Source organism: Rhea pennata, chromosome 1 (assembly GCF_028389875.1).
Source record: "Rhea pennata isolate bPtePen1 chromosome 1, bPtePen1.pri, whole genome shotgun sequence".
NCBI lineage: Eukaryota > Metazoa > Chordata > Aves > Rheiformes > Rheidae > Rhea > Rhea pennata.
This window is the reverse complement of record NC_084663.1, coordinates 33789837-33805667: the sequence shown is the minus strand read 5'-3', so window position 1 is coordinate 33805667 and position 15831 is coordinate 33789837. Positions and strand designations below refer to the sequence as shown.

The 15831-nt window shown below is 33.8% G+C and overlaps 1 protein-coding gene across 5 annotated transcripts in view; it reads left to right on the top strand.

Annotated features, from left to right (window-relative positions):
* SCAF11 (SR-related CTD associated factor 11) overlaps positions 1–15831 on the top strand; it is a 47279-nt gene that overhangs the window by 18605 nt on the left and 12843 nt on the right. For 2 of the 5 annotated variants that reach the window (XM_062583879.1, XM_062583871.1), the window contains exons 4-10: positions 5006–5083; positions 6554–6651; positions 8392–8459; positions 10168–10223; positions 12518–12624; positions 13602–13691; positions 15590–15696. In XM_062583879.1, the coding sequence (XP_062439863.1) occupies positions 5006–5083; positions 6554–6651; positions 8392–8459; positions 10168–10223; positions 12518–12624; positions 13602–13691; positions 15590–15696 (604 nt within the window). Of the gene's footprint in view, positions 1–5005; positions 5084–6553; positions 6652–8391; positions 8460–10167; positions 10224–12517; positions 12625–13601; positions 13692–15589; positions 15712–15831 lie in introns of those variants that run through there. The other 3 variants (XM_062583861.1, XM_062583852.1, XM_062583888.1) reach the window with 2 other exon arrangements.

The following is a 15831-nucleotide window of genomic DNA, read 5'->3' as shown; positions in this document are numbered from 1 at the left end:
TGCAAAGGTGTTAAATGTATGTATTAAGAAGACTGAGGAGAAAAAAGTCATCTTGAGATTTTACTTTCTTCTAGAAATAGTGTACTAGTGTACTTTCTGATGTCTCCCTTTTCACTGAAGATGGAGGCAGAATTGTTGGGGACTCTTTTTGTGCACTGTTGGTCACTGGATGAAGTGAAAGATTTGGATACTAATTCTACTATCTAAACCTTACTGCTAAGCAAGAATTCAATGGTGAAAACTTGGTAATGTTTAGTATTGCTTAACAGATTGTCTAATAAAGGAGCATTACATCATTTAAGACCATATTTCTTTCTAGGTCAACTTCTTATAGGTGTGGAAGAATAGACTTTTAATTATGGACCATTGCGGGGGTGGGGAGATGTGGTGAAAGGGCTTTGCTACAGAAACTTATTCCTTCATCTCATCTTGTTGCTAAGTACATGAAACCTCGTAACACGGAACTTAATGAAATGGAGCTTTCTGTCAAAGTTATTCTGTCAACCAAAAACCCTTTTAGGTTGCCTATCTGGGTAGCTTTCCTAAAAATTCCCAGCTGGAAGATGAGTAACTATTCCAGCTTTTTGTGTCAGTTTTTTAAGTGCTGTTGCAAGTGATGCTGTTAAGATACACGACACTTCCTCTTTGAGGTTACCAAGATTACTATTTTTGTGATGATTTAGCAGTTATAAGAATATTGAACATTGTCTTGTCTGTGGAGCTAAAGTAACTTTTTTTTTCCAAGAGGATCATCAAAAAAGATCAAAATACTTTTAAGTATTTTCAGAGAACTTAAAAACAGACAAAACCCCACACCTGCCCTTAAATAGCTTTTCAGGGATTACAGGCTTCATGAATGCTTTCATACCTGATGAGGAAGGTTCTCAAGATATCACAGGATAAGTCAAAGAATGAGTCACTTCAGAGTTACCAATTTTTACAATATTATGTAGTTTCATATAGACAGTAAAGCAACCAAAGATGTTTGGAACAGTATGCTGGATTACTCTGCTGTGCTTTTCCAAGAAAAGCACTGTCAGAAAGAGCAAGAGAGGGGGAGGAGGAGGAGGAAAAAAAACAATACCAGCTGTGCAGTTCTAATAACTGTAATCATTACATTAAATACTAGATTTTATTGTAATATTATTTTCCAATTTTATTGTTTAGATAGCTATATTTTGAAAAATATAACTGCCTATAGTAGTATTTAAGTTTGCAGTTTTTTTAATCCTGCTTTATGTACAATAAAAGTGGTGGCTTCTGCTTGGACTCTTTTCATCTCTATCTTCTTGTTTTCCTTTTTTTTTCCTCCAAAAGGACAGTATATGTTCACTATCCCTTAGGATGCTTCCTGAACAGAAGTTGTAAGCGGAAGGGAAATGATAAGTGGCCTTGAAGATTTTTCGGTTCCCAAAGCTTCTTCTCAAAGACAAAAAGAGACAAGTAAAAGGCTGCCAATCCTCATGACTTTTTTTTTCCAAAAAGCAAAGTAATCAAGTTTTGTTTTCTTTGTTTTAACCCCTTCTGTTTCCTGTAGCAGTACAGTTTCATCCTTCTTTGGAGGAGGGGCATGGGAATGTGTGGTTTTGGTTTTGTTTTTCTGGGCTGTATTTTTCTATTTCCGCTTTAAGGGCCATATATCAGCTGATAGGTGAAAGCTAATGTATCCTTAGATGAATATACAGCACAGAGTAACCTCTGTCTTCCCTCAAGGGCCCCTGACAACTGTAACACTTAAACTGTCATGTCTTTACGAGAATATCTTTCAAGATTTACTGCAAATTATCAGATAATGTTAGTGTTATGAAAAGTAACTGAGTAGGACTGGGAAAACAGCATCTGCTGTTTCTGAGCATGCCTGAACCTAACCATAGCTTTTGATTCTTCCAGAATGTTTTCTTTTTCTATGTTAAATGTATGTAATTGTTAAACATCTGTCCAATTCCACTGAAAAATTAAGAGTGAACATTTTTCTAGTGGAGTAAAAATACTTTGATTTACTGCTAATGCATGTTGTATTCTATGATTATATTTCCTAGTAATGAATAAACAACTTCCTGTGACTTAAACCTGGGAACATGACTTAATATTCCAGTGCAGATTTAAAATATAGAAACAGACTATCTTTTCAAAGCAAACTGTTTTTCAGATCAACTTAATTCTGAAATGAGCTTAAAATAACTAGAAAATTATCTTCTTTTGACCTGTCTTTGACAATTTGGTATATCTAAGAATCAAAGTACTTACTGTGAGAAGTTTGCAGCTGGTTCAACAGTTGCAGTGCATTGCATACTATCAGATACCTCAAACAACACTGCTGTGTTGCTCTGCTCTCTGGACTAGCTTTCTCTTGGATACAAGACAAAAACAGTTTTCATAATCTGAGTCTTTAAGGAACTGGCTTGATTACCCAGGCAGCTTTTCTTCCTCGGAAGAAAACATTGCCACAACACTGCAGGGAACGACAGAATTCTCCAGTGGGGGGAAGGTAGAGGTAAGGATAACACCTCTGCTTCTGGAGCTCTGGTGAGGAAATGGCTTTAGGCTACCCTTCATTCACCAGCTTGGTCATGCAAGGATTCCTGTCTTTGTCATGTCTTTCCATGTTTTTCAATAAATAAAAATCTAACTCTGTTCTGGATACTTCAGCTGAAATTATAAGCTGTCTGAATGCTCAATGATTGGGGCTGTATAGGTAAATGAGAAAAGTTGGGCACTCCTTGCAACTGATGGGGAAGAAACAATCAACTGGAAAATAAAAAGCCCTGATCAGCGAAGGAGAGAGAAATTCATTCTTTAACTTTACAACAGCCTTTGTGTAAGTTTCTTGTAACTGCTCGTGCTGTTCCACTTGTAGGAGATTGCTTGCATTAAAAGAAAAGAGGGGGAGTATCATTCCCTGATAACTCTATTAAGGGCAGAAATTACACAATTGAAATACTAGTTCTCGTTTAGTGGGTGGAGTAGAGCTAGTAGAGATTGGATTTCTCCCACTTCCCTCCTTCCACCCCAGGAGTTCTGAACAGAGCCTGTGAAGATCCTGTAGTGAGGAAGGGAGATGGGCATATATATATATGGACTTAAAATGAATAAGTAGTTCTTTAGCATGAAAAACTAATACCTGATTTCCTGTGCATTTCCTTGAAAGTTGATTCCCCATATTGCCTAGTTGGGTGAGGTTTCAGTTGAAGTTTCCCTACTCTGTGGTTCACAGTACGTCAGTGTCTATAGCCTCATGTAGTACAGCCTTTTCCTCAAAGGGTGGGCATTTAGATGGCTAAGGACATTAAATCTGTATTTCCATTGAGCTTTGAATATATAATACACCAGAGACCTACCTTTATCAGATGTAGTTGAAAACAGTCAGTAAATTCAAAGGTTACTTGGGGAAGAAGGAAATGAATGCAAATAACACAGAGGTGGGGGAAACAGGTGTGGACACGGTTTCTTCTAGGGAAGCAAAGCAGAAAAAAAATCACTGGATGAATTCTGGTTATGGAATGAATTTTAGATACGAGTTGGGAACTGACTGTGCATGTAGCTTCTCCAGTATAATGGTTCAAAGGTAAAAAAATGATTATTTGAACTTGTAATATATGGAGCACACTGTTTAAAACAAAGTCATAATTTTTTATGATGCAGTAGCCTCAGTGGAAAATGTGCTGTTTTTTTAAGATTTTTTTGTGTGTGTGTGTTTTTTTTTTTTATTTTTTTTTTTTTATTTGGCTCCTTATTAGCGTATATTCTTCTAGTATTTTCTGTATCTTCCTGAAGAAGGCAGAGCCTGGAGAATGCTTTGACAGTATGATAAAACCAAAGTGAAACGGCATAGTTTCAGCTGTTCTACCAGGAGCAAAATAGTCTCCTTCAGGGCTGTTCTTTTGAAAACTGCTTTACAAAATATCAATTACCTCAAACATGGGAGTCTTTTCTCTCTATTGATAGCCAAAAACAAGGCTGGAATGTAGTAGAACAGTTGGTCAAGCAGGCTTGAGTGCGCAAACCCCTTGTGGTTTTTAGCTTTCCTTGCAGGGATGTGGTTTCTTTCTGTTCCTCTCCATCCTTTCCTGTGACCTCTCTGTACTGTGTTAGCACCAACACTTTTCTCTTGTTAGTATTAGAACTTTCAGTCTTTTTGAAGTTAGGTATATGGGAGAAGCTGGTAAGCAGAAAAATACTATTTGTCAAAGGTGTTCAGCAACGGCACTAACATACTTACTGACAAAGCATAAGATGTAAGCAGTGGATTGGGATTCTTGGGCACGTTTGAAATCTTTCATTTTGTGCTGGTTGATTCTGCGTTAATATTAGAAGAGCCATAGTGGTGTGGAAGTCAAAGGCTAAGTAGGAAGAGATTTCAGTAGACAGCAAAGAAACATTTGAAAATACTGGAATGCTGGTGGAGAGGAAGCAAGCAGGTTGAAAAGTTGGAATAGAGATTAAAGCAGTAATCTTTCAAAGGGAGTCATTTGTTTGATTTCTATCAAAAGACATTGAATTTAAAAGTTTAGTAGCTGAAGCTGAGGGATATGTTAGTTCCACTAACTTTGTATTACAGTGTTGAAACTGAGGAGCAAGTGAAGCTGTTCTGCATGGTAGCTGTGCTTACCTGTGCCCATTAACTGTATTACTTTCTCTTGTTGTGTGGTAGTATTCTAACATCAAGAAGTAGAAGGGGCTTTTATGTAGTGGTACAAAACTAGTGCTACCTAACAGATTTTTTTTAAAAAAAAAAAAAAAGAAAAAAACCACAGCTAACTTCATGTAAATGTTTTTCCTGTTTTGAATGTAACTTTTCGGTTATGTTCTTGTTTCGAGTAAGGAAAAATCTACTTACAAAAAACATACTAAAGTGTGGTCAATAAATGCGTATAGATTCTTAGTATCAACTAATTGTAATTTTGCATATTTCCATCAAAGTACTGTAACTGTGAGTAGAAGTGTAGAAAATAGAGATTTTTTTCCTAGCTTATTACAAATCTTATAATAAGAAAAAATTTTTCAGACGAAGACCTCATGTCCTATTGATCGCATACCATTTCAAGCCATATGTAAGCTTGATGCATTAGAAGATCAGATAAAGGTAAGTCCTAGCTTTTTTTTCTTAAATAATGTACACGCCTCTTAATCATATGTGACTGTCAAATAAGGTTTCTTAATTTATTGATTGCAGCTTCAGTTAACCTTTCTATAAAATATTTGACACTTAGAATTCTGTTAACTTTGCCAAAACAAATGTTTACAGTAATAAAATATAAACCATGTAGCAGCTTTATGATCCTCTTTGAACATTCTGGATGTACCCAAGAAGTAGAGTATCTTTTTCAAAGTTTTTTTTTGTTTTTCCCTAATTAGGTTTTGTAAATAAATGTTATGTTAACTAGCAGGCAATCTTGTCGTCTTTAGCTGAGTTGAGTCTTACCACTGTCTCTAATGCAGTAGCAAGAACAAATTCATGAAAGCAGGAGGGATGAGTTTAACGATAAGCCTTGCTTTGGGCCATTCAAGTGTGCCGAATAAAACTGCTATAGAGAACAATTTATCAATTAGGAATATAAAACTTACTTGTCATTGATGTTGATTACTGAACTTAAATATGTGCAAAAATCTTTTTGCACATATTGACCACACGCTTCTGAGTGTGTGTGTGTGTGTGTGTGTGTGTGTGTGTGCACGCAGCATGCTTCTGGAGCCCCCAGGTAGCCAGCTGCAAAGGAACCAGATCAACAGCTGCAGATCACTTCTTTTCATAGAAAAACATACTGACATACTTTATCTTTACTTATGAAGAACAAAGGAAGCAACTCAAGATAAACGTAAGATTTTAATGGGAGTAGTTTAAAGGCTCGATCAGTTTAGTGCATCTGTTTTCTTGTTCATAGAATTGTGGTATTGACAAGTAGACAAACGGAATAAAGAGGGGTCCTGCTCCAAAAAAAGAAACGCTGGAGCAATAGGGAGAGATAAAGGATGTACAGAGAAACATTGCCACGGTGGTCAGTATTAGCAGGGGTAGTATCAGTAAGTTGCCAGCTTAACTACTTTGTATTCATAATTAGAATATCAGCTGAAAAACTAAGTTACACACAAAGTTAAGATTCTAGAATAAGAAAATACAAAGTATTCTATAAACACAATTGGAATGTAGCCATTGAACTAACTTCATGGTTCAGGTTTTCACTGTTAAAAATTCAGTTTATATTAAAAATGTTATTTTTTTCATGTTTTCCAAATTGTTATGTGAAATCCATAAGTTTTTTATCCATACTTTACTCCAGAGGAGAATATTTTTCCTTTTTTAGGATGAGGAAGCATATGGAAGTTTCAGCATTTTTTTCAAAGCTGAGCTTTGTGTAGTCACATTAGCTGACTTAGTTCAGAGACTGTGGACTATCTAATTCTCAATGGAAGATAGCAAGTTACTTTTGAGATGCTTGCAATGACATTCTGAATATTCAGGGAGTTGTGATCAGTAAGCCTTTAGAGATTTTGAATGTTTAAAAGTGGGTGTTTGAGTTTCTAGAGTGAAGATTGACTTTATTTTTAAATGCAGGTTCAGGTAAAGAAACAATTGAGAGAGAAGGAAGAAGAGGAAATCAGTGCCTACAATAAAGGAAAATATAGCCATGCAAAGATGAGAAGCTTTATAAGGTGAGTATTGCACTTAACTCAAAGCATTCTAGTTGACATACCCAAAATACGATTTCAACTATTAGTAAATGTACAGCTTTTTTTTTATGTTTACTTTTTGAATAAACTCTTTCCTTCATCAGTGGTAATTTAGCTTTTACTTTCATCACTTACATAACTCCCACTGGAATAAATAGTAAACAGTGTAAGGAACAGTGTATTCATTGCATTGAGGTGAAAAAGTGGTGGTTTTCAAAACATCTGACAAATTTTTTCTTGTATGACTTGGTCACATTTTGATATTAGTGCTATTTTTCTTTGGTTATCTAAACAGATAAAACCCACCCTTGCATATTGTCGTAAACATTGATGTTGCTCATCTTTTTACTATAAAGTGTAGCTATAGTCAAGACTTGATTGCATTTTGGTGAGTTAGAGGGAACTGTGGAAATACTTTCCTTGTGTTGAGAAACTTTGTCTTGTCACATTTGCTGTAAAGACAAGTGTATGCTGATTTCCTGTTAAATTCTTCATTTAATTTCAGAGCGCTAAGCAAGGGGCAAAAATACCGTTTATGGTGGCATGCTACTTCACTGAAACTCTGTTCTCTCTTTTTTTTTTCTTTCTATATCCAAATTAATTCCTGAACAGTTGCATAAAATTACTGTGTCTCTGAAGAGGATGGTGAAAGTGCTGCTGTTCTTTATCAGTGAAGTTTTTGCTTGTAATACCAGCTTAACAGGGTCTGCAGTCATTCTGTATCTCAAAGGGAGTCGTCGTCTTTTTTTTTTTTTTTTTTTTTTTTTTTTCTCTTTTAAGCATATGTAAAATTATAGTTAATTTACAGGTACAAAATATAGGAAGCATATCTCGATATTGACCTTTATTAATTAGCTGTTTCAAGTACTGGCATTTTTGCATGTTGATTAAAAATTCTGTTCAACTGTTGAATTTTTCAATCAATAATCTTTTTAGTAATTAACTCTCCATGTACTCTGTTTTCAGAAACAGCATGATACTGATGCACAGTATTTTATCTCTTTCTCATTACTCTGTGTATTTGAGGCACATTGTTTTATGTTTCACATCTTATAAACAATTAGCTAGTTTCAAAAGGGATTAACTTAAGATATATTTTGATACTGCAACTTTTTCTTAAGATTACTTCTGTCTAAATTCTGGGTGAAAAATAAGTGATTTGAAATGTTTGTGTGAGCATTTGCATATGGGGAAAACTAAGAATACACAGGTAAATTTCACTAAATGTTCATAATTTAAAGTTGTTGCTCAGTTGACTATATGATGCATATAGACTGGATTTTAAGCAGATTTCACTATATATCATTTAAAAAATAAGCAAAATGTTCTTCTAGATTGAGAGAGACCTCTGCATCTCTCTGAAACACTGCTGACTATTTTTCTAAGTATTTGTGCATGTGAGTTGTGACATCTTTTACATGTTGCAATGAAATCAAGCAGAGTAAAACATTCAGACTTAATATTGATGTTTAAGTAAAGGAGATATTTTTCCACTTGTAAGCTTTTTGAAGCATTATGATATTTAATGTACAGATTATGCTACATAGCTTGCAATTTCAGAGTTTTAAGCAGTCAGAAGCAGTAAAATAAAGTCAGAACCTTTATTTTATGTGAAATAAAGGTTCTCTGAAATAAGAATTGGTTTTGGTTGGGTATATGTGTTCTTAGCTTAGATGTGCCCAAAGATATTACTGCTCATAATGTCGTCCTTTAATTTTGCAGAAGAGCTGTACCTCAAGAGAGAAGGCTACTAGCAGCAAAATTAAACAAAGTTGTGAAGAAAAAATACGGTAAGTTGATATTTTTCATCTGTTTGCTTATACTTGTTAGAATCACTGTTTGTATTATGGAACTTAAAAATTATCTTTCCTTTTGAGCCAAACTTTCAGAATTTTTATCTGCTTACATTTCCACGTCAAAATAAAATACCAAATAATAGGAGTTAGGAACTTAAGAGAACAAACTCTCAGTATCTGGAACTACTATACGCTTTTTTGCTGTAACAGCTACCTCCTTTATTTCAGTCTCAAGTGAAATGCATTTATTTTCGGCCTAAAAATGACTTCCTGCATCACAGTGCATAGCTAGTGATAAACTTCTGTTCAAAGAAAGTCTTCAGTGACAGTTCAGAAATGAAAAGCCTTAGCAGTGTTTCAGGGGGCTTCTGTATTGAGAGACTTTGTTAATAGATATTGCTCTTTGGGTGGGTTCATAACTTACAAAACTAACCAAAGTCTGAAAAGGTGAAAACTGCTTGACATGGAAATGGCTGTTCTGAAATTGCAAGCATTTTTATTTTGCTCATCTAAAACATTTCATAGAAATGATTTCATAGAAATGATCTAGATTTTCCTATACTGTATATAATGTCTCTATTGATGTGTGTTTTCTCCGGCCCAAATACTGTTTTGTGATAAGTCTCCAAACGAATTGGAACTGACTGAAAATCTGGAGAGAAATCCAAATGGAAAGTAGTATTGATGAAATGGTAATTTATAAACTGTATTTCACAAACTTGAAGGAGTATGAAGCTACATGTTTAAGTCTTCTAGATACTTTTTTTTTAATCTTTAGCTAAATGCAGATGAAACTGAAGTGACTTCTTATTACATACTTGAAGATGAAAGAACAATTTAAAGTCAGTTTGGAGTGTTAATCTTTTCCTCAAGATTTTTAAAAGGCATTCTCATTATCTGATAATTATTACTATGCTTAAAGTGTGCTTTTTCTCTAAGGCCTAAAAGGATGAACTGATCATCTAATCTAATGTGCATATTACAGGTCATTAAATGTAACCCAGGTGTGCCCCTGAGTGCAGTAACTTGCATCTGACTAAAGCTTACCTTCCTGAGAAGCATCCTGTTCTAATCTGAAGAGATCAGATAGACATTGATAGACACTCTAGAGTGAATCACTTCCTGTGAGAAAATGTCATCATTTTTTTTCTTGTGCGTAATTAACTTGAATTAGCCAGACATCAGCCTCCAGCTGTTGATCCAAGTTATACCTTTCTCTGCAAGAATAAAGAAGCCTTTAGTACCCTGTCTTTTCTCACCAAAGTATGTATGTATCTGGTATAATGAAGTCAAATCTCAGCCTTCGTTTTTGGAAGCTAAATGGATAAGCTCTTGAGCTTTTTCACAGCAAATTGAAAGACTTGTTCTTTCCTTCAGTCATAAGTGCTTTACTTAGTGGTATAGCAGCACAAACAAATAGTTCCTTGTTAATAGTTGTATAGGTTAAAAACAAAAACGGTGCTATTCTATATTAGTTTGTTGCTCCACAAGCTGTTGTTCCCTGACTGTAGCTTAAGAATAACTGTAAAAATTTGTTCCTTGGAGGTTTCTAAATATTGGAATGTAAACTGAATTTATATGTAAACACATTGTAGATATGCTTTGGATACACTTTCGTTAGCATCTCATTGCATTAAGGATTTAAATGAATAATTAAAAACGTATATATTAAGATCAAAGTGTTGCTGCTTATTTCACACAGGTAAAGATTTGTGTGATAAACGAAACAAGAAAGCTATGTCTGTGAAGATAAATAAGGTTGGTTCTGATAATGAAACATTGTAAACATTTTTTTTTCATTTTTAAAAACTACCTTTCTGCTTATTCTTTGTTTAATTTTTCTATTTGTTAATTGTGGTATGATCGAAATGTAGTTTTTACCTTTTTAGTTTTTTTTTGTCTTGAAGAAAGCACTTAGAATGTAGTACTATGTGACCCTCTCTCTCAGATTAAGTATACTTTTTTGATGGTAAATATTTTCATTTAGATTAGCATTTTGCATTATAAGATACTAACTACACTCTTTTCATCTTTATTCACCAATTGTTGTTGTCATTACAAAAATATTCAGCAGTGTAATCAACCAAAGTAATTTGTTACACAGATGAGCTGTTAGTGTTATAGTTTGTATCAAGTTGGAATTTAATGAGAGATTACTTTTAAGAATGTTGTTTTCCAGACTTCCTGTTTAGTTAATAAATTTTACCCTATACTACAGATTTCAGCAGAATTTTTAGGAAGTTATAAAGACTCTGTTTGAATTCTGCTTTCTCGCTCTTTCAGAAATATTTCAGGTCTCTGGGATGCTAGTTTGTGATCAGTGTTTCTTATTAATAATTATACCTGTAAGCATATTTGCATTTGGGCAATTAGTTTAAATGTAAACAATCTTGGTTATTCTGTCTTATCTGGATCTTAAAAACTGGAAGAAAAACACTGTTTAAGTCTGTAGTTTGCCTGATACCTTGCTTGCTGTTGGATGTTAATATCTACTGCATCATACTGCTTTTAGTAGTTGGTTGCCTGAGTTCTCACTTTCTATGGAGCATAGTTCTTATGGTTATCTTTAACTCCAAACTTTCTCTTCTGAGTCAGGCCTTTGCAAGTTTTGGTTCCCTTACTACGTAAAGTCAAAATTGTCTCTCACTGATTTGAAAAACAATTGAACTGGAAAGATGAGGCTTTATTGGTAGGTCAGGTTCTAGTTGAACTTAAGGTTTGATGAACACTTTTATATTTAGTTTGTGATTTATTGTGCAGTACTGAATAGTGTTAATGTCTCAAACTGTATCTGTCACAAAAAAAGGTACATAAACAAAAGTAGATTTAAAAAACAAAGCCAAAAACAACACTTTCCATAACCTCAGTGGGACAGGTACAGGATTCAGAACTATCCGATGCATGTTTAAGCTTAAAAAGCACTATTTTACTAACTGTCACTTCATAAAGATACTATTGGAACACTTGGACGTATTTTTAGATGGAGAAAGAAATGTTAATTTTTGAAACAAGTGATTTTTTAAGAAAAAATCTAAAATGACAGCTTTTTGGCAGAGGCTTGCTATTTACACGCTGGTGAAATAAGGCATGTTCAGGTCAAAACCAGCTTTCTTGACAAAGTTTGATAGAGATGTATAACATGACTCCATATTTGAGAAATCCATTTATATACATCTTGCTACAAAGAGCCTTTTTTCTACAAAGTAAATATATTCTGAAAACAAATGATAGGGAGACCCTGTAAATTCTGATTTTAGGATATCAATGAAGTGAATGAACAGGGAATGTTTCAGCCAGATTCCAAGTGACATTAACCCTTTAGGTGATGCATTTCAAAAACAGTTCAGTATATGAAAATGTCAGCCTCGTAATTGAGGGGGAAAGTAGAGGTTTATTGTTCACCTTTTTTCTACAGCCAGCCTAGTGCGTAGCCACATCAACAAAGTCAGACTATTCACTGAACAAGGTGCAAAAGCAATACACTGATATTTAGGGGTTTAACTATTTATAACAATTGAAATAGTAGTGTTTGAAATATGAACAGGAATGTTGTCCCTTTATGTGAGAACCAAGTAAATCGACAATACCAGTCAATCTTGAATTCTCTGACTCTACTTGCAGGCAAAGAACAGTCCCAGCTAGTTAAATTGGACACTCTTTTTGTTCAAACACCAGGCATTCATTGAACTCTTGTGAGGCTGGTTATCTGATAGTGCCACCGTTGTACTTACTGTGATTCATTAGCTAGCAAAAATAGGAATTGTGAAATAATAAAGATACAGCTTGTTTGTAGGTTGTTTCTTTATGGAGCATTAACAATTTTCCTGTGGAAAGCCTATAGAAAATTAGATTTGTCTGTAAGCAGCAGGTGTTTAAAATTTGAGGTTGAATTTGCTGCAACTACAGATCTCAAATAGCATTAACAGTGGAGCTACTGTGGTGCCTGCTTTTCTGAGCTAGATTTTTGTTGACATAACTTATCTTAGTGAATTGTGTATTAAATGCTAATTATTTCATTTTGGATCAATTTCATGTATCATTTTATTTTGTAGCCCAGAAGACAGACCTGCTCGAGTGAGAGCTTCAGAACTAATTTTTACAGTATGCTTCCAGCCAATGGTAGCAATGAAGAATCGTCCTTAAGCTGTAGAAATGATTAGTAAGTATATACTAGTGCTTAAGACAACCATTGTAGATGCAATAGGTTTTTTCTGCCTCCATATGTCTATTATTACTTAGAAATATTTTGAAGGATGACTGCTTTTATGTTCATTGCTAAATAACAGTTAAAGGATAAATACTAACATTATAAAATGAGCATTGCTAAGGGAGGTCCCATTTAGCCTGTTGTGTATTCAGCATAATATTTAAACATATTTTAAACTCATAGATTTAATAGGAACTGGCAGGATGCTTAATTTTTAGCATATAGTTATACTCTTTGCTAAATTGAAGCTTTAAATAGAAAAGGGTCAGTCCTATTATTACAGCAGCAGTTAGTAAAAACAGCTTACTCTTTCCTATTTTGTAGCCGAAACAATTGTATCTGTGTCTTGACTACAAGAGTACATCCATTGATGTACATTCATAGATGTCCTTTAAACATTCATGGAGCAACTTTTGCTTAATGAGCATAGTACTGAGGAACAAGCATAACAATCATTTGGCTGAAAAGGTGGAAGGGAGAAAAAAAGTAGTTGATAGATATCAAGTCTGTAATAAAGTCTAGAAAAACATTTTTTGGATAATATGGCCTTATCAGACGTTAGTGTATGTGTGTAATGGTCTGTAAATGGAGGGGGGGGAGGGAGGGAGGGAGGGGGAAGGGGAGAGAGAAAATTTTTTTTTTGCCATGTGTGCATGCATTGTCAGGGATACCAAGTTTCTCAATTCTTCGACTTCCTTGAAGACAAGTATTGTCTCCTGTTTCCTCTTCTCTCCGCACCATTTATTTAAGACTTCTCTCTTATTGCTATGACTGCTTTTCCATCTAAACAGTACACAGATACAGTTTTATCATGACTGTTGTGAATACAGTTTAATTAAAAAAAATAGTAACTGATGGAAGCAATTATTGAAGTACAAAGCAGTCAAAATACAAGTTATTTTTAAAGTGGTATGAAATTTGTATTTCAGTACAGAATTCACAGAAATCAATACAATGATCAGACAGAAGAGACAAGAATTGGAATTGTCCTGTCCATCAGTGCTTGCTAGAGTTGGAAGGTACATGTTTAATATCTATACTAGCAAAGGATCTTAATGAACTACTTAAACTTCAGAATTTGTTTAATTTAAATTAATTTTTAGCTGCAATACTATGTGATCATAAAACCAGATTGTTTGCATGTAACCTTTTGATTTTTTGTATATTTGCTCCATGCTATTTTATGCAAATTGACTTTTCTGTATATCTTAATGCTATCCTTATACTCATCATAATACTTGGTATAGTAATTTCACTGAGTTGTGTACCTTAATATGTCACTTCTTTTACAAAAAATGGAAATTTAAAGATATTTTTTATTAGTTAGAAAGTTAATGTGGTTTATATACTTTTAAAATTATTTCTGTAATTAAAAATCAGACTACATTTGCTTTAATGTCTAACTGCTTTTTTTCCTTCCCTACGTCGGTTGGTTCTGAAACTTTTTTTTCCTGTAATTGTGTATAAACAAATGCACCTGGAAAGAATAAGATGCATTTTATCAAATGAGACACAAAGTAAGGAACATAAAATAAGTTTATTGGAGAGCGGGCAAGTGTTAAAACATACCCTAAGAATATTTTCATGTATATAGTAGCATTTAAAAATAGCAAATTTTTAAAAACCACAGGGAGAAACTTGTTCTGTCCATGATGATAATTTCCACATATCTCAACTCTGTCCTTGCCCTAAAACAAAGATTAATGATGAGAGTAAAATAGATTTTTTTTTTTTTTAATTATAATTTGCACCTAGGATTCAAATAATGAATTTATATCTTGTTTACATTTAATTTCCCTTTTGGAAAGGTTCTTTCTAACTTGTTGATAAATGTTTAAAATTTTAGATCTACAGCTAATTCTGTCTTTCTGCAAGACTTGCCTTTCTGGTGAGGCAGCGGAATATTTCATATGTTTAAAAAAATATAGTTATTTAAAGTGATGTATTTCATGTTCACTAGGGTTTTTATGTATTTTAATTTTCATTTGAAACAATTGTTGCTCAAGTAAAAATGTTAATATATTCATTCTTGAGTTGTTAAATTTGTGGGGTAACTTAGAAAAAAGTGAATAAAAACACCTTTATTTTACATGTATACTCATTATTCAGCAGAAGAGTAGCCTCTTTTGCAGAAGTGCTGAATCAGTATTACTAATTTTGTTTCCAATAGTATATGTTGTATGTACAGTATGATTTGGAATAGACTTTTTGCTGTAGTTTTGTGTTTGACTTTTGAAGAATTACTTTAACATAACACACTGTACTCAAACTGTTTTAGTTCATGAGGTAATAATTTACGTCTCGAAATAAATTCAGATTTGTTTTAGGCATTGGTCTAATTAATGAAGAACCTTCAGGACATTCTGGAACAAAGCTTCAGTCTCTTCATTTTCTAGTTCCAATATGTTGGAGAAATTTTATATTTAAGAACAGTTATATTTAATATAACACTATGCTAGATTACCTGAATAGATACTCAGACTTTTTTCATTGAGTAAATCATGCTTAGTGTTGCAAAAACTGTGTCAGTAATTCTCGCAATTCTTCAGTACCGTATTTAGGTTTAATGTCTTTATATAGAGTTGAAGGCCAGACTGGTGTCTTTGTTATGTAGTGGAGAAAGAGCTTCTCAGAGCTTACTGAAGGACTTCCATGTCTGATTTGTTTACAAGATTGTTAGAAGTTAAACTTTGACTTAATCAGTGCATGCCCCTTAAAAGAGGTATTTCTGAAGAAAAAAAGTTTTTTGAAGAAATAAAGTTTCATCCTGTATCACTTTTGCATTTGTCTAACTGTAAGTACACTGGAAGCATAATGCTTGCTTGATCTTTTTGATAGCACTTAATGTGTTTGTCTTATTTCCAACACTTGCTACAAACAGCTAAAGCAACTAATGTTAATGCTTTTAATTTCCCAGAATTCCTTTAATGTCTTATGGAGCTGAAGCTGAGGTCTTTCTTCTTATTTCGACTACAGTGCCAAGGACAATTCTTCCAAGAAATATCAGGCCTTTGGAAAATTTTGGTAAAAATTTTTTTTGTAAGTTTTGCTTATAGCTCATGTAGAATATTGTCAAAAACTGATTCTTGGAAATCTAAACAGAATACTTCAGTTATAACGGGGGGTACACAGTCTTGTGATGCAGTTCAATGCTATTTT